This window comes from Leptosomus discolor, chromosome 20 (assembly GCF_034619465.1).
Source record: "Leptosomus discolor isolate bLepDis1 chromosome 20, bLepDis1.hap2, whole genome shotgun sequence".
Classification (NCBI taxonomy): domain Eukaryota; kingdom Metazoa; phylum Chordata; class Aves; order Leptosomiformes; family Leptosomidae; genus Leptosomus; species Leptosomus discolor.
In genome coordinates this window covers 6,861,425-6,884,714 of record NC_141410.1, presented here as the reverse complement: position 1 = coordinate 6,884,714, position 23,290 = coordinate 6,861,425, and the positions used below count along the sequence as shown (strand labels likewise).

Sequence of the window (23,290 nt, the reverse complement as noted above, 5' to 3'; positions counted from 1 at the left end):
CTTTATGGCAGCGCTGGGCAGCACTGGGGATGTTCCACTAGGAGTGCTCCAACGGATTAGCAAAACACATCAGTTTATTTACACAAAAATCATACATATTCATCAGATTTCCTGAGATGGGCAGTCTTGGGGCTCACTGGATAGAGTTCCCAGCATTCATAGTCTTCCTCATACTGTCCTCTAGTTAAATCCTCCTTCTTGAGCACAAGCCAGGGCCCCTTTTCTGATGCAACCTTTTGTAACAATCAGTCCTGTACTAGACTGATCTCCTTAATGTCTGGAGCTTTGTCTCCTTGATCTCTCCTCAATATCTCCTTAATGCCTCCTTGATATCTGGAGCTTTGTCTCCTTGATGTCAGGCAAGATGTTACCTATTTATCAACTTTGCTCATCAAATAACTAAAACCATCCTTGTGGGGGAAGCAAAACGCAGGGAAACAAAGACGCAAGCGAAACTAAACTAAAATAAAAATGCAAGTAAAGCTTTTACGAGGCCTCAGTCAGGGGTTGTCAGGGTTCAGCTCTTTCGGTTCTGCCTGCGCGGCCCAAGGAGCTGAGCAGCCGGTGCTCGGGCAGGCCGCAGCCCTCGGCCCACCGGCGCCGTCCCCGCTCATAACCCGCGTCCTCACCCGCCCCAGCGCCGCCGACCCCCAGGGCGGCTCCCGCCGGGCCCCCCCGGTGCCCTCCCCTCCCCGCCCCGCCGCCGGGACACAGCCGGCCCATCCCCGCCCAGGCGGGGGCGCTGCTCCCGCTGTGACGTCCCGCGCGGCCGTTTGACGCGCCGCGCACCGCCCGCTGCCGTCACGTGCGCGCCGCGGCCCGGCCTCCGCCTCCAGCTCCCGCCGGCGGAGCCGGAGCCTGAGGCGGCGGGCGCAGCAGCAGCAGCAGCCGCCGCCGCAGCCGCAGCATGGCGGGCGGCCCGCAGGAGAACACGCTGCTGCACCTCTTCGCCGGGGGGTGAGTGCGGCCTCCGCGGCGGAGGGCTGGAGCGCCGGGGAGGGGAGGCGCGGGGATGCGGCCGAACGGGGGAGGCCCCGCAGAGAGGGACGCGGCGGCTCCCGGCCGCGGGCGGGGGGCGGGCTGGCGGCCTGCCCTCCGGCGGGGAGACGGGCTGTGGGCGCCCAGCGCAGCCCGCCGCTTTCCTCCCGCCTCCCGCGCAGACCTGGGCGCTCTCGGAGCACCGTGCCGGCGGCAGCCGGCAGCGCTGCCCTCGGTGCCGGTGTGGAGGAGGCAGGGCGAGCGGTGCCGCTTCAGAATTAGAAACCCCATCCTTAGCACGCCGAGCAGGAAGGGTGAGAGAGGATCAGGGTGCGACTTGAGGTCGGCGCTGGGCAGGGCTGGTTGGGCAGCTGTGACATTTGGCTGTACGTCATTTCAAGATGTGGCGTAGCTCTGGCACCCAGGTCTGTTAAATGAAACGCTTCAGATCTTGCCCTCATAGGTGGTTCCTGCTGAATCAAGCGGGAACTGAGAGATGTCATCCAAAAAGCGTTGTCCAGGCTTACGCTTTGTGATGGGTCATAGCTTAATTTTGTAAAGGGATGGATTTGCACAACGCTTTCATAAGCTCTGTGTAGGTGACAGTTAATAGTGGAGGCTCTCAATAGTGGAGGCCTGATGCATGTAATCGTACTGAAAAGCAAGTACTCCAAAAAGGAAAAAGGGATGGGGAGGGGAAAGAGTTTGAGAAGGTCCTGGTACTTCTGAGGAAGTGACCTGGCATGCCAGGCCCCTTCTTTTAAGTTCTTGTGAGGAGTTGTAAACTTGTTATTTTTGTTGTGTTAAAAGCTTAAAGTAAAGACTCCATCTACCCACCCCACAAACCACCAACCAAAACCCCTCCCAACCTTGTTAATTCACTTACTACAGTAATTTTAGTAGTAGTCCAGTAACATTTTATGTTGTAAATTAAAAATATTTTTTTTTTTAAATCTGTTATGCAGATAGTAAGTGCTGCTGTATACGCTTCTGTCCTTATCAGAAGTCTTCTTTTGTTTTAATCTTTTTTTTCTTTGCTTAAACTATCTAAGTAGTAAAATATTCTGTAGTGCTTGTCATCTGACAATAGTTAGGAAGCCACCCTGAAATCTATTGTTAGTTTAATAATAGAACAATGTTTCTCCTGTTGCTAAACAGGAGACTTCCATCTCCTCTGACATGTCCCTGGAGCAATAAGTTCATTTAATATAATATTAAACCCACAAAGCTAAGTTTTTCAGAGACACTGCCCTTCTGCTGACGTGGGTACTATGTGTTGTTTTAAGTCCGCTCTTTCCCCCGCCTCCCCCACTTGCACTAGAGTAGCACTTGGAGCTTGTGACAGAAACTGGACCTGAATGTACACATAGAGCTTGTCTGGATAGTAACAGTGCCTCTCCAGAACTCTAGGTGTCCTCACATAACTCATCAGGCTATAAATAAACAGGAATTTTAAACTCATCAATGTTTTAATCTAGCAGTGGGTGATCAGCCTCTTCCTTCTACCTTCTTTAAGGATGCTAATAAACAACCATTTTCTGCAGCATGCCTAGGAAGTCACCAGGTCCAATCTGTTTTCAAGAGACCATGAGGGGGGAAAATGGCAATACAGCAGGGAATATCCCCCTGACCACTCTGATATAGTCAGATTCATCTGTTTCTAAAGCAGTGATGAAAATACAGCACAGAGGAAAGAGATGGTCTTTTAGGCCTTTAAAGGTTCATTGCTGGATGTGATTCTTGTTCTCCCTATCTTGTTATTTACAGAGACACGGGAAAATGTACCCTCATTTGCCTTGCTGTGATGTTACAGAGAGGAAAATGGAAAAGCAAATTTAGTCTTCTCAGGCACCAGCCGATGCTGAAGTGGGTGTGTGGTGGACCAAACACCATCCAGTTTATTTCAGAGTGGTTCCCTGTTCAATGCCCTGAACTTCCATATCTTGTGTGGACATATCTACTAATGCCGTTGTCTCCGCTTTTCCAGTGAGAAATGCAGGTTTCTTGGGGCTCGCTGGATAGAACAAGAAGTTGAACATCAGTTTTGAACTGTTGCTCGAGCTGTTAAAGCACCTTTCTCTTCATGTAAGAAATGTAGTAGGAAATACGTGATGTGTTTGGAGGGGTGCTGGACCAGCCAGCCGATAGGCAGGTAGAAACCCAGATCATACAAGGTACAGTTCTGGGCCGTGTCCGCCTTGTGCATTTTGGTTTTTAGTAGTAGTAGTGGTAAAGGATGCCTGCTCAATAATTGCAGAACAATTAAAGGAGCTCAGCTGTCATAATATTTTGCTACATCCTTAACATTATCGAAGGGATTTTAGAAAGAATTGTCAGTGTGTTAGTGCTTGAGCGATAGCCTCTGCTGAGGTCCTTTCTCCATCCTTCAAATACCTGTTTTATAATAAATGCGTATTGTGATGTAAAACCGTTTGCAGAACCAGGACCTTGGATAAAATCGCCCCTGCAGCAGAAGCAAGTGTGGGAAGTTCAGGATACTTCGTAAGTTGTGTGAGATGCTAACCTTTGTTCAGTTGTGAAGTACTTTTTGCAGATAAAGCAAGGGCAGCCCGTTCACTTAAAATCATTTTGATAGAGACATTCTTGGTATTATGATAGCTTCCTGTGAAGTGAGGATGCGGTGCAGTATCAGCTTAAGAAGATGTAATATGGTATCCCTATGCGTGCACAAAAAAGGCAGGCCAGCCTCAGATCATCTTGATGGCCAGAACAGAGGTGTTTTGAGCTTCAGAGGCTGGGAGTGATGAAATGCACTTGAATATTAGAAAGTGTTCTCCAGGTGTTGAAAGAGACGGCTTAGAATCAGCTGACTTGCTATAGACAGGCAGGCTCAGTCGCTTCCTTTTCTTTCTGTTAGTTCCTTTTAAGGCTTACGGCAAACCAAGTGGTCTTGGCGTTTGGATGGGAAGATGGCTCTGAGGGCAGGGGAGACTTCAAAAGCAGCGAAGAGAATGATGCCCAAGTTGCACAAGAGATATAAGCATGTTTACAAGTCTGTGTTCCTGCTTCCCCGCTGAAGTCAGTGCAGTGGATTGTTTTTGTTTGGGAAAACCTCTAAACTAGGCTGCAGCAGAGGTTACTCTGTGTTGTCTTTCCAGCTGGAGTAATGCTGTTTACTACAGGGATTTCCTAAGAAGTGGTATTTAAAGGCTGCAGTGCCCTTCATAGAACTGGCAAAGAGCAAAAACTGGGAGCAAACTTTCAATCTTGATTTCATATAGGTACTGTGTGATATGTGTTCTTTAGTAGTTTGGTTCAAACTGAGGGGACCAGTTTGATAATGGGTTTGAATAAAACCATGTCTGTGACTTTTCTTTTTTCTGTCTTTGTGTTGGGGTCTAAGTCCATAACTCCTTTGCTCCTGTGGCTCTGAAAAGCAGCTTTAGATACCAAAGCTCTGAAAAGCAACCTGTAGAAGAGTTGGAAGCATACTTTGGGAAGGTTGGTGGCATCAAGCTGCTTTGAATTGAGGGCGTAGTGACATCGGTCTCCATGGGCATAGGTCGATGTTCTCAGTCACAGCTGGGAGGCGTTTGATGCACTGGGTTGCTGAGAGCCTTGTTTAAAGTGTTGAATTGGACATGGGTTTGCCTGAGTGTGTAGTACAGGTTGCAGAACTAATGAAAAGTTACTCCCCAAATTAGTAACCAAACAAGTTGTGGGGCCATGGAGATGCTCAGGGGGCTGGAGCACCTCCCCTGTGAGGACAGCCTGAGAGAGTTGGGGTTATTCAGCCTGGAGAGAAGAAGGCTCTGGGGAGACCTTAGAGCGGCTTCCAGTGCCGAAAGGGGCTACAGGAAAGGTGGGGAGGGACTCCTGATCAGGGAGTGTAGTGATAGGACGAGGATTAACTGTTTCAAACTGATAAGAGGGCAGATTTAGATTAGATATTGGGAAGAAATTCTTCACCATGAGGGCGGTGAGACACTGGCAGAGGTTGCCCAGAGCAGCTGTGGCTGCCCCCTCCCTGGCAGTGCTCAAGGCCAGATTGGACGGGGCTGGGAGCTGCCTGGTCCAGTGGAAGGTGTCCCTGCCCATGGCAGGGGGGTTGGAACTAGATGGTCTGCAAGGTCCCTTCCAACCCAAACCATTTTGTGATTCTATGAAAGGGACTGGTGTACAGCCCCCACGGATGTTAATTGTTAAGCGATGTGCTAATGCTGACTAACCATTGGGGAAATAGTGCTTCCATTTTGTAAAATGGAGAGCAGCAGTCTTCACCTGAAGTATACGTGTCTGCTGTACTGCGTGTGGTCCAGGACAGCTAGAGTTGATGATGAGATTGACTGTCTTCCAGCCCTCTACCTAGTTTAGGTTCTCACGTGCATTACGCAATTCGCTAAGAGTATCAGCTCGAGGAATACAGCAAGTGCTTACAGGAATATCTACACCTGATGGTAACGTTATTAGTTGGAAATTTATTGATTGCTTAATAACTCAAAATCAAGGCATTAGGAGCAGTCTGTATGTTTTGTTACTCCATTTCCTATGGCATCTGAGAATGCAGCAGCTTGTTTTATTTACAGACTTGACAATGCAGTAACAAAATAGAACAAAGATACAACCTGCTTTGCTGTTTACGCTACGTGTGTCACGCTAGAGCATGTGGCACGTTTTAGAAAAACAGAATGAAATTCCTATTGCAAATACAACCTTGTTTAAAACTTGTCACGCTGGCTGTGAATATACTGCTCGCTTTGGGATTTCCTTATCTGCCTTGATGGGCATAATTCTATGTCAGCAAGCAGGAAAGCTGGTAGGCGCTGTTAGCGCCGTGGTTTAGCTGTATCCCAGGCTGTCCCACTGCATTCCGTGGGACAGGCTTGCAGCTGTGTTTGGGGAGCTCTAAAGGCTTCTGAATCCATCAGAGGGGTCCAGTCAATAGTACCAAATGATTTCCCAAGGTGTATTTTGATGTTTAAAGCAATATTTGGTACATGAATCGATGAATACTTGTCAACCTGGTTCTTGAGGTGGCCCATTAAGCATAATTGACAGACTATTTGCACTAATACTTCTCTTGCAAGTGTTTCACTTGACTCCTGTCTGTCAGAAGTTCACTGTTAAATGTTGAGAGTGGTTGCTGTCATTTGGGGAGGAAGAGTTAGTTTCAAATGCTCACACAGTAAAATGTGTCAGCCTGGGTTATAAGTTATGATGGCTCTAACCAAGCAGCTCATCATCTTTGCATATGGTCTTGGTAAAGTCAGTGGTACTCTAGTGAAAGGTCATTAAAGGTTTGGGTGCTTTTTTGTTTGTTTTGCAGAACTCCCTTTAACATTCAGCCTTGTGCTGTTACTTATATTAAGAACATTGCTCAGTGATTAAATCCAGGACAGATGAAGTAAGCCCTACTCTTAATTAAGATTCTTGGCATCTATATCAATTGTGCTAGTGGGTGCTGAGAGTTTATTTCAAATGCAAGTCATTGGTATATTGGGGGTGGACTCTGTAAAGATAGAAAGCTGGCAGCCAGAGAAAAATTGGAATTAGATTTTGAGATTTGCATCCTTGGCATGTTTTTTAAACACTGTTTTCTTTTTATGGAAGTAAATATCTTTTTCTGCAGCTGTTAATGTATAGTACGTTACGTATCTCCATGAACACAAACTATGTTTCATATTCTCAGACCAAGAGTTTCCTTAGTTCCTGTTCGGACATCGCAAAGCAGAGACTGTATTTTACTGCTGTAATGGCCATGTATGCCTGACCCATCATGTAACTAGAGGGGACATTCAAAGCCTGAAGTACAAATATTGTTTTTCTGGCAGCAAGCACCAGGCCAAAGCTGGTGAATTGTTGGGTGTCTCACATTGAAGAGATTTTGTGTCCGTGATAACGTGCAGAGCAGAGCATAGCTGGGAACCGCTGGTTATATGCTTGCCGTGTGACCTGTTGAAGATACTCTACCATAGTGTTTTGTTTCTAGGGAGGTTTCTATCTCTTGACTAAGGACAGATTTAGCCATTGTTCTGGGATTTCTGCAAGAGACTACTGCAGTAAACACTGCTTAACATCTCCGGAGCTGTAGTTCCACACCAATGTATCAAAAAAAACCCTGGCTCAAACCAGTATGAAGCCTCGGAGGTTTTGCCTTGGTCGCAGCATAAGATTTTCCCAAATCAGATTTATGTGGCTGCATATCTGTGGTCTGAATCTTGCAGGTTTATGGCTGTTTATGTAGCTGAGGAAAGCTGTTTGTTTCTCCTTTCTTCCCAGATGTAGGCACTTGGAACACCCTAGGAATACAAAGTGTTTCTTTTATGCACAGTGTGTTATTTTTCAGCCATCTTTCCAGGGAAAAGAGAAACACCAGGGTATGATGCATAGAATTCTCATGTGGAGGAAATCAGCTCATCTGAAAAATCTGCCCAATACATCAGAGTCCTTACTTGAACTATTTGCTATTTATTTATGTTTGGAACATAATATATGCACCCTGTTGACATTCTGAGAATTGCTCTGTTAGATAATGCTTTTTTCTTAAATGTCACACTGACAACATAAACTCTGAGCTGTTAAAACTGATGATGCAGATGTTAACTTGTTGTATTGAATATCAGAGGATTACATGTGCGTTATCAGAAGTACTTAAATATTAAAGGCTGCAGAAATTAACTGGATTATCAAACTAAAAGGAGGAAAGGCAAGGATTGGGCTCGGCAGGCAAGAAGACAGCTGATGCAGGAGGGAATATGCCAGAGAGGCTAAAAGATTACATGGCAAGATGTCACTCTAGACTGAGCAGCTGGTAGTGCAGAAACAGCAAATGGAGTTTGTGTTCTGAATTTATGAATTGTTACTGTGAAAGCATTGTTTTAATGTTCATAAATGTGAAATAAATCGGGACGGAAGATGGAGTACACAGCAGTGGAGCATTGGTAGATAGGTGGATTGGGAATTAAGGCAATAGAATTATCTTCATTGAGTTCCCACAGACTTACAGTTTCTCTTGAGTATGTTGATTAGTCAGGTGTTAAATTATACAGACTTGTGTCTGTATTGGATATATATATAATAGGAAAGGTGTCAGTGGGGATCTGCAAGAGGGATCCTCAAAACGTCCTGCTCCGAGTTACAAGTGTCGGCTGTGGGAACGGGAAAGGTTTTGCTGGAGAAGCCATTCCTGACCTCTCTTTTTTTCCCCAAGATCTAATTTCAGAGAAATGTGAGTAATGTGAGATGCATCTGACAAAACAGAGAAGTGTAAACTGAAGCGATGTCCTCCAGAGAAGTATTGACACAACGGAAGGTTCATGTCCAAGCCCTGGTTCAGAACACAAAATAATCAGAGGCTTGATAAGGTCTTTGTGAACACTCATTTTTGAGCCAAATGACACAACTTCAGCTGCTATGTACCTAGTTCCACGAACAACTTTGTGACTTTATTCAACACTCAAAGCAGAAGTGGTTTAAAAGGGATGAAGAAAAAGCTCATTCTTATAGTATCTGTCACTTCGGATGTATGGATTGTCCCTTCTTTAGGTTTTTTCCTCATCCAGCAGGCAAGATGCAGGAGCCAGAACATAGAGGAGAAACTCATTGAAGCATGGTGTTAAATCATATTGCCAGTCTCAGTGAAAACACAGTTTCTTCTGTGGGATGTGTTAGTATCTGAAAAGCGTAGTGTTTGGGAACATGTACTTGGACAGAATCTTGCAGAACATGAAAACTGTAGTGAGGAAGTTGTATTCCCCAGCCATGCGCTCTGCGGTGTCCTTTTGAACCCTATAAAGAACCTTAATTTTTGTGGTTGTACAGCCAAGGTGGCCAGGCTCTCTGTGCAAGTGTAGGGGCTTCAGGGTTTTGGCAAAGAACGGTTACTGTTTGGTACTGGACACACAGTTTCAGCAAGCAAAATAAGCTGTACTGGATAAAGCATTTATAAACCAGTATGTATCTGCAGCTTGGATTTTTCTGCCATTCTTTGATTGCCCTTTTCCTTGTGTTTAAAAAAAGATTCTCGTAGTAAAATAGTTTATGTATAGATGGTGCTTTACAAAACATGCAGTAGTTACCTTTATTAATGTCCTTTTATGGATCTGTGTTCCCAAATTAGCGCGTGCTTCGTTTTTGTGTGAGACAAAGGAGAGGATTATTTTTGTAAACTCATCTCCCTTTCATGGAAAACTACTTACATTACAATTTCACATTAACATCAAAGAGAGTTCAGTTGTTGATTTGTGATGTTTTCCAAGGAAAATCACAAACATGGGTTTTTGAAGGAATCACGTGCTTTGACACTTGTGTAAACAAAGAAAATATTTCCTAATCAGTAGGTTCAGTCGTAGTAAACGCCCTTAGCAAAAACCTGAAATCTTTAGTTAAGTCTTCCTAAATCCCAACATGTTTGATTAATAACATTTAGATATAGTACCTTTTAGCCAACCTCAGCATTATGTTTAATTGTGAAGTTTGACAGAAGGGACGTTCAATTACCAAAGAGGAACAGCAGCAGTGAGAGAAATAGTTTGTCCAGTCACTTTCCAGATCACTGATTAAAATGAAAATTAGGACTTGTACACCTTATATTCTTGGCCTGGTGTGCTTTTTCTGAGGCTCAGTCTGACTACATTAAGATGAGTATATAGGATCATTTATTTCTTCTTTATATATATATATTTATATATGTATACACACGTATGTGTGTCTATATGTGTATGTATATATAGACACATATATATGTGCATATGTATAATATTTTATTTTTGTCCTTCTGTTAGCAGAGTATGGGAATTCTGTTCTTCAGTAGCCTTTCTGTCCTGTTACTCTGTTTTCCCACCCTCCCTCTCATCCTTACAGCTTCCTTATGCCCACTCCCCCCAAAAAAGTTGATATCCGTTGTTTTTAAGGGGATCTGACTTAGTGTGGTGTCGATATTTGCTACTGTGTAGGCAGATGCTTTAATCATAAGTACTGAAATGGTGAAGAATTATATGACTGTGTTTTCAGTCTATGGTGTCCTAATCTCCAGTGGCTTGTTCTCATCTGCCAGCTTCCTGCTTCCCATAAGAAAAAGCCATCCAAGGGTATGTCTGTTTTAGGACAACAACCTCTGAAACATGGATGCCTCTGAAGTTTTTTCCAGGCAGAATTCCAAGTCCTGTCAGAACATGGGACCAGCAGATGGTCAGTCAGGGATTTTTTGGTAGTGCTGGGTGTCATCTTTGTGTTTACCAATCTCATCCACTACACATGATCATTGGGACAGTTTCTCAACCTTCTCTCCCCTCCCCCAGGGCTTGGGAACAGTCTCCCGTGGCTAATGCCAAAACTGCCCTGCTTCCTAATAATTTGTCCACAGTGCGGAGCAACTGGAAACAAGTCTTCAGATTTCATTTATATGCCGTGCCGTGGTTTGACACATCTGTGCAGCTGTGTTTTCCTGACTCTGTCATCTGTTTAAATTGTATTTTACAGGTGCGGAGGAACAGTTGGTGCCATCTTTACATGTCCCTTAGAGGTAATAAAGACGAGGCTCCAATCTTCAAAGCTAGCCTTCCGGGCCGTCTACTACCCACAAGTCCAGCTGGGGACCATCAGTGGCGAAGGAATGGTCAGGCCAACACCTGTATCACCTGGCCTCTTTACTGTTCTCAAGTGAGTACTGCTCCTCTTGGCATTCAGTGTTGCTTGACGCAAGTGATCTGAGTTTCAATTCCTCTGTGCAAACACGGAATGCAAATTTTGCTCCAGGCTTGCACTGGAAGGATTCGTGTCAGTTGGGCTTCTGCCTTCAGCAGTAGAAAGATAAATTATTCTTTTAAAAAAGCATATGTATTCAGGACTCCTAAGTGTTGCTTTGAACTTCCACAGAAATTTTTTTCCACTACTTAGAAACTTTCCGAAGTGAATTGATTTGAGTAAGTGTCTCCTCGCATTTAGGCTTTTTGGTAGTTACAACTTCCTAGGGATCAGTACAGAGGATATACTGTGAGCTCTTGATGTGCCTTAGCTTGTGGGAACTATCACAGAAGATATTCTGGAGGAAAGGGCTTTTTCTGTTTGTCCACACTGAGAAGTGTCATCTTTGTCTCCTACTGGGAATAATCATATTTACTGTCTCCTTTCGGCATTGGAACAGGTAATCCTTACTGGCTGGGGCCAATTCTTGGCCAGTGATTGAAGGACAGAATAAGCCATATACGCTGCCTTTTTCTTTTCCTGCAGCCATTGCCAGTTTGCTTTGAGTGGGTAGTAGCTATTGCTGCTCATGCTGTTTGCCTGTTTGATGGAGGGAAATTCTAATTCCTCTCTTGAAGCGCTCTCTCTGTGGAGTGTCACATAAAAGCGAGAGCCTGTGGCCTTTCCTTCACCTTAATGGTCCAGCATTGTAACAGCGTTTCTGATTCTGTGCTCTTAGTGATGCACGTCAGCCCCTGATCTGTCTTTGAAGCTGGCCCTGCTTTGAGCATGAGTTTGAACCAGATGACATCCAGAATTCTGTGTTCCTATGTATTTTAAGTTACGCTTGTCTGCACTCTTGTGTGGATGACCTATAGCTGAAACTTATGGGAGTGGGGGAAGGACACTTTTTGCAAAAGCAGGCTCACTAAAATCTAATGTCTAGTTGGGGTCTTGGAAGCTTGTACCTTTTCCTCAGCTATAGCTGACTTAATGAGCTCTCCTCTGTTTGCTTTTAGATGTTGTCTTTGCCAATTATTATTATGCATCCATTCTATCTACACCTGTATTGCTTACGATCTCTGTTAAAAGCCTTCCCTGTCATTCAGGCTGCAGCAGTTGATGCTCCAGCTGTTTCCCTCTTCAGATGTGTATTCATAAAGAAGAGGAAATGTGAAATCAACTAGTTTACAACTGTTGAATAGTTCTACCAGCAACTCTGAAGTCCAAATCTCTACTTTTGTATTTCGTATCAAAGTGCTTATGGTTCAGACCTCCTGCGAATGGATTGAGTTTATTTGGATCATTGGGCACCCCAGGGTGATGCAGAGAGGTCCTGTTTAGATCAGGTAGCAGAAATGCCAAAGAAAATAGTGACTAGCAAAGCAAGTTGAATGATTTTATGTAAGGCCAACACGCTTGGCAGACTGCCTGGGGAGAAGCTGCACAGTTATATAACAGTACAGTGCTAATTCAAATTCTCTGCAGAACTATCTGGCTAGAGTCATTCTGGGACTTGAGTTTCTGTATTGTAAACAGTGCTTCCTTCCCCTGCCAAACATTTCTTTGTCTATTCAGAGGTGAGTCTAGAGCAAGTCGTGACTGAAAATGTAAGGTAGTGCCAGTTGCCTTTGATTTTCATCTCCTTTCCCTTGCTATCTTTTCACCTTGCAGCATTGGACTTTAGTCATCTGTAACTAAAGGAAGTGAAAACTTCAAGGCACAAGGCTTTAGTTCATCCTCTTGGCCTATGTTTTTCTGGAGTTGTCTTTTTTTTTTTTTCTTTAGGGAAAGAGGAAATGGTTTAAAATCAGGTCAACCTTTTTATGTATTTATTAAGCTCATTAAATTTGGCGACTATGGTCTTGATTTCATTTCACTTCAGGAGTTGCTCAGCTGCATGTATCGCCAAGATTTCGACCTGCTTACTTCAGAGGATTGAGAAATGAGATCAAAATGGTTTTGCTGTTGTTCCCTTGCAGGCAGCATCTGTGGAGAATAGATAATGCTATTGATTATGATCTTTCTGATAAAATACAAATGTCTGAAGAACGAAGTGAAGTTAGGTCTCTTGCTTTTACTCTTCCATCCTTTTCTTAATCCTGGTCATGCACGCATTGCCAAACTGGATATGGTTTAGGCCTTCTGTATGGCTAAAGAAGCAGTCGTTAGAGCCCTACTTGTAAAATAGCTCTGTAAGAGTTAAAGGTGTTGAGTATGAAAGCCCCTTAACTACTGTAAATAGAAAGAAAGCAGGTACTCAGGAGGGCAGGTTAATCGTGCTGCTGAATAGAAAGCACTCCAGAAGGACAGGCTGTTTTTGTCTAATCCATTTAAGATTCTGATGAGTCACCCCAGCTGGAATCTGCAGTCGTGACTGTTAAGTGACAAAGAACAAGTAGTTGGTGGATCTGTCTCCTTGGAGATACTCAGCCCTGGAGTTTACACAGAAAGTTCAACTCTGCTGCAGAAGAAGTGTTTCAGAAGCTCCTATATCTTCTTCTGTCCAATGAGCTTTGTTTTGGAGTCTGTGGGGAACATTCTCAACAGTGCTAATGACCTAGAAAGCAAATTCTGAAAAACTGGCAGTTCCAACAGGTGCATGTGAACTACCCATGGAGCCTGCTGTTATCTGGGGTTTCTAGCATCGTTTCACGTGGTGAGTTCAGTTAAGAGGACTGCTGTCTAGCAGATTGTACACTGAAATCCCAGTGATTACTGGACTGTAGCTGGCCTTCACTGGTAAATACTTGGCTGTTTACTAGTGTTTAGCTGTTGGTTTAGTCCTTGGAAATATGTCTACTGTTAGTAGTGCAAGGAATTTGTAAGGTCTGTCTTTTTTAATGAGCAAGGTATTGAACAGAACTTGGCAGCTGCTGGGGAAGCTGTCCAAACAGTTTATCTTCTTCAGAGCAGTCCTATCCCAGCGTGCCTCCTCAGATGTGAGGGAAGATGCATGGAAATGGCTTTGGAAATCTGGGCCATAGCAATTGCAGAGCTGCAGGAAAGCACCACTTGGTGATCTTCCTGCTTTAGTCGAGTCCTGACAGTGATTCACAGCAGTACTTTTGTACTTGGAGTTTACTTGGGAAAGATGATGTGAACTCTTTTGAATGCCCTCAAAACTAGGTATCCCTGAACTACCTGGGGAGACATAGCTTGTAGTATGGTTGCCACACTCAGCTTTCACTCTGGGGGAAAAACGCGTCACTAGGAAATTGTGAAAGGGAAAAGGATTTTTTTTACCTGTTTCTATATAGGAAGCAAACTCCTGAATTGCTTAGATACAGAGAATACAGAGAATGCCAAAAATATCCTTTGTTCATCAGAGTCAACTATCACTGGACTCTCCCTGAAACTTTAATTCAATTCCTGACAGCTTTCAAGGGAATTATAACCTTGTGCCATAAGACACACCTTTGCCTGTAGCACACTGAAGTTTTATGGTATAGTGGCTTTCATTCAGGAGTGTATAATTCTGCTAATTTTCAAGTATATTGTGTAGCTTAAAGGTAACAGCTTGATAATTAATACTCGTTGCTTTTGTACACTTCTTTTGACTGACTGTCTGACAGAACAAGAAGCATAACTTTTAACCCAAATACTATCTTTTTTTTTTTTCTTTCCCCTGTTTGTTTTTATTTTAAGGTCAATTCTGGAAAAAGAAGGACCAAGGTCACTCTTCCGAGGGCTGGGTCCAAACTTGGTTGGAGTTGCACCATCAAGGTAAATAGTTAAACGATTGCTAAAAGACACATTTAAGGTACCAAGCCAAATGTTGCTGTGGATTTAAGATTCAAAATAATAGGTCATGAAGTTATCCCATCTGTAAACTGAGATTTGTGCATGTTCACTGCACAGTATACATACCAAGAAATACTTCTAAAAATCTGTTTTATGCTTGTAGAACACTGGAAGGTGCAGATTAAATAAGGCACTTAAATTCTAAGTCGTTGCAAGAGCCATTTATCATGTGGTTGAGAAAGCAAGAGAAAGTAGTGCAGAAAAATCTGTAGGATTAGTATTTGCATTTTTCTAGTATGATCTGCTACTTCCCTGCAAATACATAAAAGTGCTTGCCAAACACTGAGCAGGAGCTAGATGCCAGGGGAGAGCAGTATCTGTCTGGATTTTTCTTGAATGAAAAACTGCAGCTAAGGGGAAAAGACTTGCATTACTGCCACATAGCCCCAAAACTTTGTGTGTGTGTGTGTGTTAGAAAAACAGAAACAACAAAAGTAGCTACCAAGTTGGTTTGTATTTGGAAGTCTTACAGGCACCCAAGTGGTTTCCACGTGTACCTGTGACTGTCCCATTCTTGGCAGGGCTGAAGATGTTTGTGTGTAGCAGATGTTAAAACTTGTTAGCAGTTGGGCAATTGGCAGATGTTCTCTCCCTGAAATTGAACCAGTTAAAAGGGAACTGGAAGAGTGGCATACTGGCCCCTTGCCTAGTAGGTAGGACGTTCCCCCCGGAAGTGGGGAATCCTGTTTCTGTACAGGTCATCTTTGCAGCAGGGATCTGAATCCCAGACTGCCTTTTGTGTTCTTTCCTAGTCTTCCATAAGACTGGAATAAGTTACTTTATGGGAATTCCCAAATCGTAGCCACCAATATCCACCTTTTTCTAGCAGTTCAGTTCAAGGAGCTGTGATCTGAACACACGTGGTTCAGACAGTTTCTTACTCATCATATTGACTGTTGCAGATCAGCCGAGCTTCCTCTATTCCTCTGCATTATGTAGGGATTTGAAGTGTTTAAAACTTTTTCATTTCAGTCCAGGGTTAAGTGTTTAAATCATGAAGTGCTGCTAATGCAGTTGCAGTGCTGAACAAATTTATGGAAAACTTAGGCTCCAGGTGGGAAGGTGACATTCGCAAGTTTACAAAGCGCGTTGAACGCCAGAGCTGGTGTAGGTATCCAGTCCAGCTTTGTCTGCAAGACCATGTTGCCTTCCATCTCAGACTTGGTGTGAAAGTAAAATACCTCTACCCTGTGGGTGTCAAGTCAAATAGCGGCACTGTAGTGTAAGGAGAAAAAAACCCCAAACCCTGTGTCCTTGTAGATAGAAGTAGTCATGTGGAGACCTCTTTGGAGAGAAGGTCTTGTTTTTCAGGGGTGAGGTGAAGAATGACGTATTACATTGCTTTTCTTCTCTTTTTTTTTTTCTCCCTTTTCCCACAGAGCTGTCTATTTTGCATGCTATTCCAAAGCCAAAGAGCGATTTAATGGCATTTTTGTGCCCAATAGCAACATTGTGCACATCTGCTCCGCAGGTTCTGCAGGTATGTATGTGTCATTCATCTTCCGTACGGTCTGCAGCCATGCCCCAGTGCAGCCCCTCGCCCGTAGCATGTTTTGCCTACATGCATTGGTATCTGTGTGGCTCTGAGATGCACTTTAATTCTTTACAGTGTTTATTCCAAGCTGTTGTTGCTACAAGACCTCTTCTATCCCTCTCAATAGTTAGGAAATGAATGGAATGCATCATAAGGTGGGGACTGGACTTTCAGTCTGTCTGTACAGGACCTAGGCTAACACGCCAGCCTTGGCTGACAGCTCTGGGCAGATGAATGACTACAGAGGGCAGTATGTGGCACATGCTGAAAACATACGCTTAGTTTGAGGTTGTATATTCCAGAAAACAGGAGTTTGCTACCTCCTAACTTGCCTTGTCTACAGAGGAACTGTTTCCCTGTTCAACACTTTGAAATATTTCTAGATAGTTGTTTACTAACTTGGGATGGACTTTTTTCCAACTGCAGTGCTATGGTGATGTCTCTGAATGTAAGAACAAAAGTATTAGTAGACACCAGCAAACTTTTGGTACTTATTAGCCAAATTGTTTTAGATCTTGTATTTTTCCTACCAGGATGAGGAAAATAGTTTGTTCTTGTAGGAAAAATACAGCAGAGGAGCTCCACTAGTTCAAGCATCAGCCACCAGAGTGATTATTAAAAATAATCTTTCCCAAACTAATCCCTTAATTATGGGTGGATTCTGTTAATGAGATGGCTCAATGGCACCACCTAGAGCCCTGGGGAAAACAAAAGACTAATATGTGTGTGTTTTCCCCACAGGTTTCCTTTTATCTGTTGTTCTAAAACCCAGTCAGTGAGTAAGGTATCTTGGCTACAGCAGCCTTTAGGAACATGAAGTGCATATTAAAGGTGCAAAAAGAAAGAATCATTTAAGAAATCCCGAGGCCATTGGTCAAAGCCTCCTGAAGTTTAACATGAGATGGTTCTCTGGCAAGAGATTGTAAGCTAGTACCTGCATGTCTTGAAACCTCTAGATAGAGCTGGTAACTAGAACTGTCTCACTGCACAATGTATGAAGTTCATGGCAATACACCAGCCTGGATTCAGCTGTACTTTTAGTTTTCTTTTCTCTTTTTCAGCATTTATCACAAATTCCCTGATGAATCCTATATGGATGGTGAAAACCAGAATGCAACTGGAACGGAAGTAAGTAACTGATTGAGGGAGATTGGATGCCACTGAGTGGCTAAGGGAAAACTGAACGTTTTTACTCATGGCTCTTTGTACTTGGATAGATCTCGCCCAGTGGTTCCCCTGACTCTCAATTCCACCTTTCAAGCTACCATGCTTCTGCCTGGTCAGACTAAAGGTTCTGTGTGTCCTACTTCAGTTTGCACAGTTACTCTTGAGAAGGATGTGGAAGTTGCCTTGAGGGCTGAATTAGGTTCAGTTTTTGGTTTCACTGTAAACCTTAAGTAAAGTTGGGCATAGCATTATTTTTCTCTCAGATTCCTCCTTGGAGAATCTTCTGTACTTCAGGGGTTGATGTTGAGGATAAATGTATTAAGGGCTGAAATTCTTTGATACAGCAACAGTAGAGGCTATGTAAAGGTCAGAAGAGCTCACGTGGGAGAGGCTGAGCGTGAGGTTGCAGCCTGTGTCCCATTTGACAACATCACTTGTACTGATCCTAGATCATACAGGTGTGTGTGTTACTGCAACAAACCGAGGTTCCTGATACACAGCCAGGTAGCTGTGAACAGAAAGGGTGATGTTTTTAAATTGTAATGAAGCCACATTAGTTTCATAAAACATTCTAGAGGCAGTAAGAATCTGTTGCAGTGGTTTAATCTTCTTTTGCTTCCTTCAGCATTGTATTACTGTTAACCACACCTCCTGAAGACAGAGAGGGAATTTGACAGTAATCTCTTTTAGTTGAGTGATTCACAGTCACTGATGGATATCGAAGCAGTGAGGGACTGCTAATAATGTGGCTGCTCAGAATGGAAATTCCTTCCTGCAAGGACATGTTAGGTCAGATAAGAAGGATCCTTTAAGGCACCGCAGCTTGTAATTTATGAGACTTAATTCCAGCACTTCACAGGGTGGCACCTTTGAACTGCCTCTTAAAATGAAGGATCATTTCTCATGTAACAGACCTTTGTCTCTTGGCCTGCTGAAGATGGCTTTAAATAGAATTACTAGTTTAACACAAAGCAGTGTCTCTTCAATGCTTATTGTCCTTTAAAGCATTGATGTGAACTGTGACAGACTGGACTGAACTTGAGCTGAAAGAATTATTATGAGTATGTATTAGTGAATTGGCAAAGCCAAGTGTGCACCCTTCGTGTGATAGTCCTGCTCTATGAAGCTTTCCTAGAAGGTTTTTGGAGTAGGACTCAGCAGAGAACCATTTCTGTAGTTATAAAAACTATTGAAAGCCATGAGGTTTTTTTAATAATAATTATTTTTCTGGACTCATTATATGCTCTGTTCTGTTTGGTTTTTGTTTTTTTTTTTTAGAGTCAGGGGTTCAAAACCAATGAATGCTCTGCAGTGTGCTAGATACGTGTACCAGACAGAAGGTGTCCGCGGCTTTTATAGGGGCCTGACTGCCTCCTATGCTGGGATTTCTGAGACCATTATCTGCTTTGCTATTTATGAAAGTTTAAAAAAGCACTTAAAGGAAGTCCAACTGCCCCCTTCTCCTCCTAATGGGACCGAAAGGAACTCGACAAACTTCTTCGGACTGATGTTTGCTGCTGCTGTTTCCAAGGGCTGTGCCTCTTGTATTGCTTATCCACATGGTATGTTCACTTTTCCATTTACGACTGCAGTGGAACAGCTGTTGCCTGTAATCCAAGACGAGTGATGGGGTTTAGGGCTGTAAAATTCTTCATCGTTTGAACGGCCAAATGCATGTTACCGTGGCGTGTGCGTATGCATGGGCATTTTCAGTGCTGGCCCCACCATTCCTAGTTAGCCACATAGTTGATGATTTTGAACTTACTAGTTTGGTTTGTTTTTTTTTTAAATTGCCAAAAAGAAGTTGAATGCCTAATGCTTCTTTTCTCACTAGTAGCCTCATCTAGCTGACTACCACAGCCTTTAGGATTCTGTGATCAAGTGGTGGGAAACTTGGGGGCTCAGCAGCATTATTCTTTTTGGGTAGATGTGAATGTTACCATGTTCATATACAAAGAGCAGTATTGATTGTGTGAGCATCAGTGAAGCATTTAGTTCTATCCTAGCTTGGATAAGCAAATAATTGATTTATTCCACACGAAAGGGAACTCATCTTTAACTTTGCTTCTTGCATGAGGGGCAATGTGTACAGGATTCCACAGCTGAAAGTACCGGCAGGCAGTTGGTACAGGAAGGTTTTCATGTCCCTGGGATTTGCATACTCCTTCCTGGTAATGGCATGTTTCTCAATGGGAAGGTTTAAGTCTTGTTAACTTTGGGCTCTGTTTTACTTTTCTGCAGAGGTCATACGGACACGGCTGCGGGAAGAAGGCACTAAATACAAGACTTTCATTCAGACAGCACGGCTGGTAGCACGTGAAGAAGGCTATCTCGCCTTCTACAGAGGACTCTTTGCCCAGCTCATCCGACAGATACCAAACACAGCCATTGTGTTGTCTACCTATGAGTTAATTGTGTATCTGTTAGAAGACCGTGCGAAGTAGCAGAGTCAAGACTTCTGTTACGGACTGTAGACCAATTTCTTCGTTGAACAAATAGTCCTTTAAGAGACTGATGCAGGTGGCAGTGCTGGTGGAAAAGCTACAAGTCTGTGACCACCTGCTGGATATTTCCTTTTGGATTCCTGCTTTCTGAAAGGTCACAAGTCATTAACGTTAGTAGTTAATTATAACTTTTTTTTTAACTTAATGATAATTCAACTGCTACTAAATTAAATTACACTATTTAATTTAAGTATATGTTTGTCCTTTTCCTTAAGCACAGCCGTATGTGGTCAAGGAATGTACCTCATACTATCAAGTGATCTCTTGGACTGATGTTCATTAAAACTGTATTAAAACAGAAGAACTGGTTTGGCAATTTGAAACTCTTGTCGTCTTAACACTGGAGCCATGTGACTTTTTAGCACTGTAGTAGCCTAATGCCCAAGTAAGTTTGAGAGTTCTTCTAGTTTATTGAAGACGCATCACTCATTGCTGTGGGAACATCCTGGCGTGTTCAAGTAGGACGGTCTTGTAGCACGTTTCTCTGTTTGGATGGTATGAAATAAGCACACCAGAATCTCTCAGAAAAGCCGCTTACACTGGCAATATTGCTGGGATATGATTGTGGGAGGCTTTTAGTAAAAACTTGATTACAGCACCGTGTGCACCTATGCATTTGGGATACATGCTTCTGCTGGCGTTGTAAACAGATCTGTCATGACGTTAGGTGATGGTGGCCTGGCTGCCCTGCAGAAATTCCGGGAGATGCAGTAACTGGGTCACGTATCCTGACCTCAGCCTTTTGTTACGATGGGGCTTTTTTGTGTCACGTTTTTCTTGTACTTCAATGCTAGGGGACTGGAGAGTGGGAGAGAGAATAAGATAAATCCCAAACACTACAGACTATAAACGTAGTTCTGGATTGTGCTTGACAGTATCGTACTCGGGAACATGTCATTCGTGATTTGACGTTCTTGTAGAGCAGTGCTTCTGATGGGAATGACATGCTATGTTATCTCCTGGACGTCACTGGATTTAGCACCAAAAAAAATGCACAGCTGATGTAAACAGTTTCTTTATGTCATTACTTGGTTTCTTACTGAGGGAAATAAGGATTCACCAGCTTAGTGCAGCCTGTTGAACAGTTCTCATGTTTTGTATAGATACGATATCTGCCTTTCCCTTCAAAGACACAATATCAAAGGGGTATTCTTCAACAGTAGTCATGATACAGTTCTTACCTTTGAGTTATAACTCAAATGTCCTGCATACTTGAGACTAGTCCTTTCATAAATATTAGAATATGCTCTTAATGTGAGTAGTCTCTTTACCACTTGCATTGCCGCAGTACCTTGCCATGACAATATCGTAGATGAATAATTACTGATAGCACAGGATAAAATATTTTAGAACTCAGATGGGTACGTTTGTGTTTTGCTTTAGCCATGCTACGCTCTCCAATTCACTTGTGTCATTTGCTTTGGCAGCTGAGACAAACACTGCAGCATTTGAGCCCAGCTCCAGTCTTCCCTGCTGTTGAACGGAACAGTGAGCTTCTCATGGTTTGAGCAGGTGTTGAGTTCTTGAGCGTAAACAAGTGTTTACAGACATCTTTGACTTCAAGGACCATGTACAGCAGAGGTGGTGTTTGGACTTGGAAGGATCATGCAAAGAATTAAGAAACAACCTAGTAGTGAGTAGCAGGGCTGTCTTTAGTAAGATAAAGATTTCAGGCTAGTATTTTGTTGCAGAAATATGATGGGTTGATAACTGGATTCAAATCTTTACGTTTGTTCTCATTAGAACCTAGCTAATGACTGGTACTTGAGGTCATATTTGACATCAGTGTGATGGAGCAGCATAGTGCAAAAAAGAGTAGAATACGTGTATACCTCATTATGAGACAAAACTGCAAAAATAACTGGTTTCTATTATGCCTTACTGAAAAGAACGTATCACATTGCCCCTAAGCTAAAATAGGAAACAGTTGAGTAACTAAAACCTGGCATGGCTTTTTTTTATGGAGACGATGAGCAGCAAAAGCTTTAGTCTCTTTGTAGGAATCAAAACTGTCACACAGTGCTGTTTCTATTTTTGAGAACTAGGACACTTGTGCTGCTACTTTGAAACGTTTTCTGAGATTTGCTTTCTTAAATTAGTATTCCTCCGTACTTAGAGTACACTAGCTCCCTTTTAAAATGCTAGTCAAATGTGTAGACTGCTGGTATCTTTTGAAAATGAGGGGAGGTAATGCAAACCCTTTTGAGGAGTTTGGGACTTGGTAAGAGAGAAAGCAAGAAAAAGTGAACAAATTCTTGTTTCATCTAAATCTAACAGAAAGTCAGGAATTCTGCTGGATTTTTGGTTTTATTCTTCAAGCTTTGGTAACTACCCTGACAGAATTAGTCTTAATTTGATAGGGGGTTAATAAACTATATTGGGAGCTAGTAGAATTTCTGAATCGGTATAATTCACTCATTTTTCCTTCCTCTCTCTACTAGAATTTTTAAAAATCACTAACCCTTGATTCCTTGACCCTGTAAAGAGTTAACATTTTTAGGTGATGGTTTGTGAGCAGTCCTATTGATGTCACTGCATATGGAATAAGCCTATTACCAGAGGGAAGAATTTGAAGTAGTTTTTCCAAAGAGATACCTGAATCTAAAAATAACCAACCTTTTTCTGGTTGTGAAAGAAAAACTAAAAGCATTTTTCACTGTTCGTTCCACTACTTCAGCTTCCACAGAAAGTCAGTTTCATGGAAGGTAGGTAAATTTGTTACTGGTTAGAATTTCCTGGGCGGTTTCCCTCCAGGTTTAGACTTCATTACTAGACCCTTTGTAGCTTGATTATCAGTAAGGTGATGAAACTATGGTTGTATCTGAAGAGACCATGGAGTTTCTATTAACTTCACCAGGACCGAGTCTGTTCCTGTTCATAAATTAACAGTTAAATTGAAATTACAAACACACTGTTGCTACAATAGCATGGTACTCATATTGGTTAATTTAGCTTTGGAAACATTTCTTAGGCATTTGAAAATGCCTCAAGTCCGTACATTTTAAGACTAACTGCCTCCCTTTAGGTATCCATGGTTGCCTTGATATCCCTCAGAATTGTCTCCATTTACTGATGGTTGTGATACATCCTTGTATTGTGGTCGTGCCCCTCACCAGGATTTACAGTTGTTTTGCACAAGTTTCTCATTAGCTCCTTTAAGGAGGAAACTTTTGGTAAACAATGCATCTATGGTTGGACTGATACTGCAGATATAGTTGATGGGGTAGAAAAAATAGACAAGCTCTCAAGCACAGAAGTCCTGGAGGACTTGCAGAAGGACTTGATGTGCCACATGACTGGGTTGTTCTTCCTCCTGTCCCTATCGTTTTGTCTCATAAAACTATCCCTAAATACTTGAGCTAAACAATGGAAGAGAGATGGAAAAATTACGTCTCCTTCACATTTATCAAGAGGAAATTCCATAGAATTGATTTTCATGGTTAAATCTGTAGAGATAGAAATGGAACAGTTGAGACCCCAACCACAGCTAAGACAGGCTTAGAAGTACAGCTTAGTCCCAGTACAAACAGTTGTCTATAAAAAGCTTTTAATGTGTGGCTTTTTAAAAACATGATGTTGACACAACTTGGTTCTCCCGAGTTTTAAGCAGTTCTGTCTATTGTGCTGAGAGGTTTTTTTGTTTTAACCAGGAAAGCAG

The 23,290-nt window shown here is 42.8% G+C and overlaps 1 protein-coding gene across 1 annotated transcript; it reads left to right on the top strand.

Annotated features, from left to right (window-relative positions):
* Positions 1-907: 907 nt before the first annotated feature.
* SLC25A33 (solute carrier family 25 member 33) lies at positions 908-19,783 on the top strand. The gene is made up of 7 exons (XM_086476008.1): positions 908-957; positions 10,420-10,599; positions 14,272-14,349; positions 15,807-15,907; positions 17,023-17,089; positions 18,407-18,690; positions 19,370-19,783. Exons 1-7 carry the CDS (start codon positions 908-910, stop codon positions 19,570-19,572), a joined length of 963 nt encoding a protein of 320 aa, XP_086332134.1. The 3' UTR covers positions 19,573-19,783.
* The last annotated feature ends 3,507 nt before the right edge of the window (positions 19,784-23,290 follow it).

Excerpts from the sequence above, each read along its gene's own strand:
- SLC25A33 (XM_086476008.1), top strand. The coding sequence starts at position 908 with ATGGCGGGCGGCCCGCAGGAGAACACGCTGCTGCACCTCTTCGCCGGG. Across the intron at positions 958-10,419 it reads CTGCACCTCTTCGCCGGGGG|GTGCGGAGGAACAGTTGGTG; the intron begins GTGAGTGCGGCC and ends TGTATTTTACAG. Across the intron at positions 10,600-14,271 it reads GGCCTCTTTACTGTTCTCAA|GTCAATTCTGGAAAAAGAAG; the intron begins GTGAGTACTGCT and ends TTTTATTTTAAG.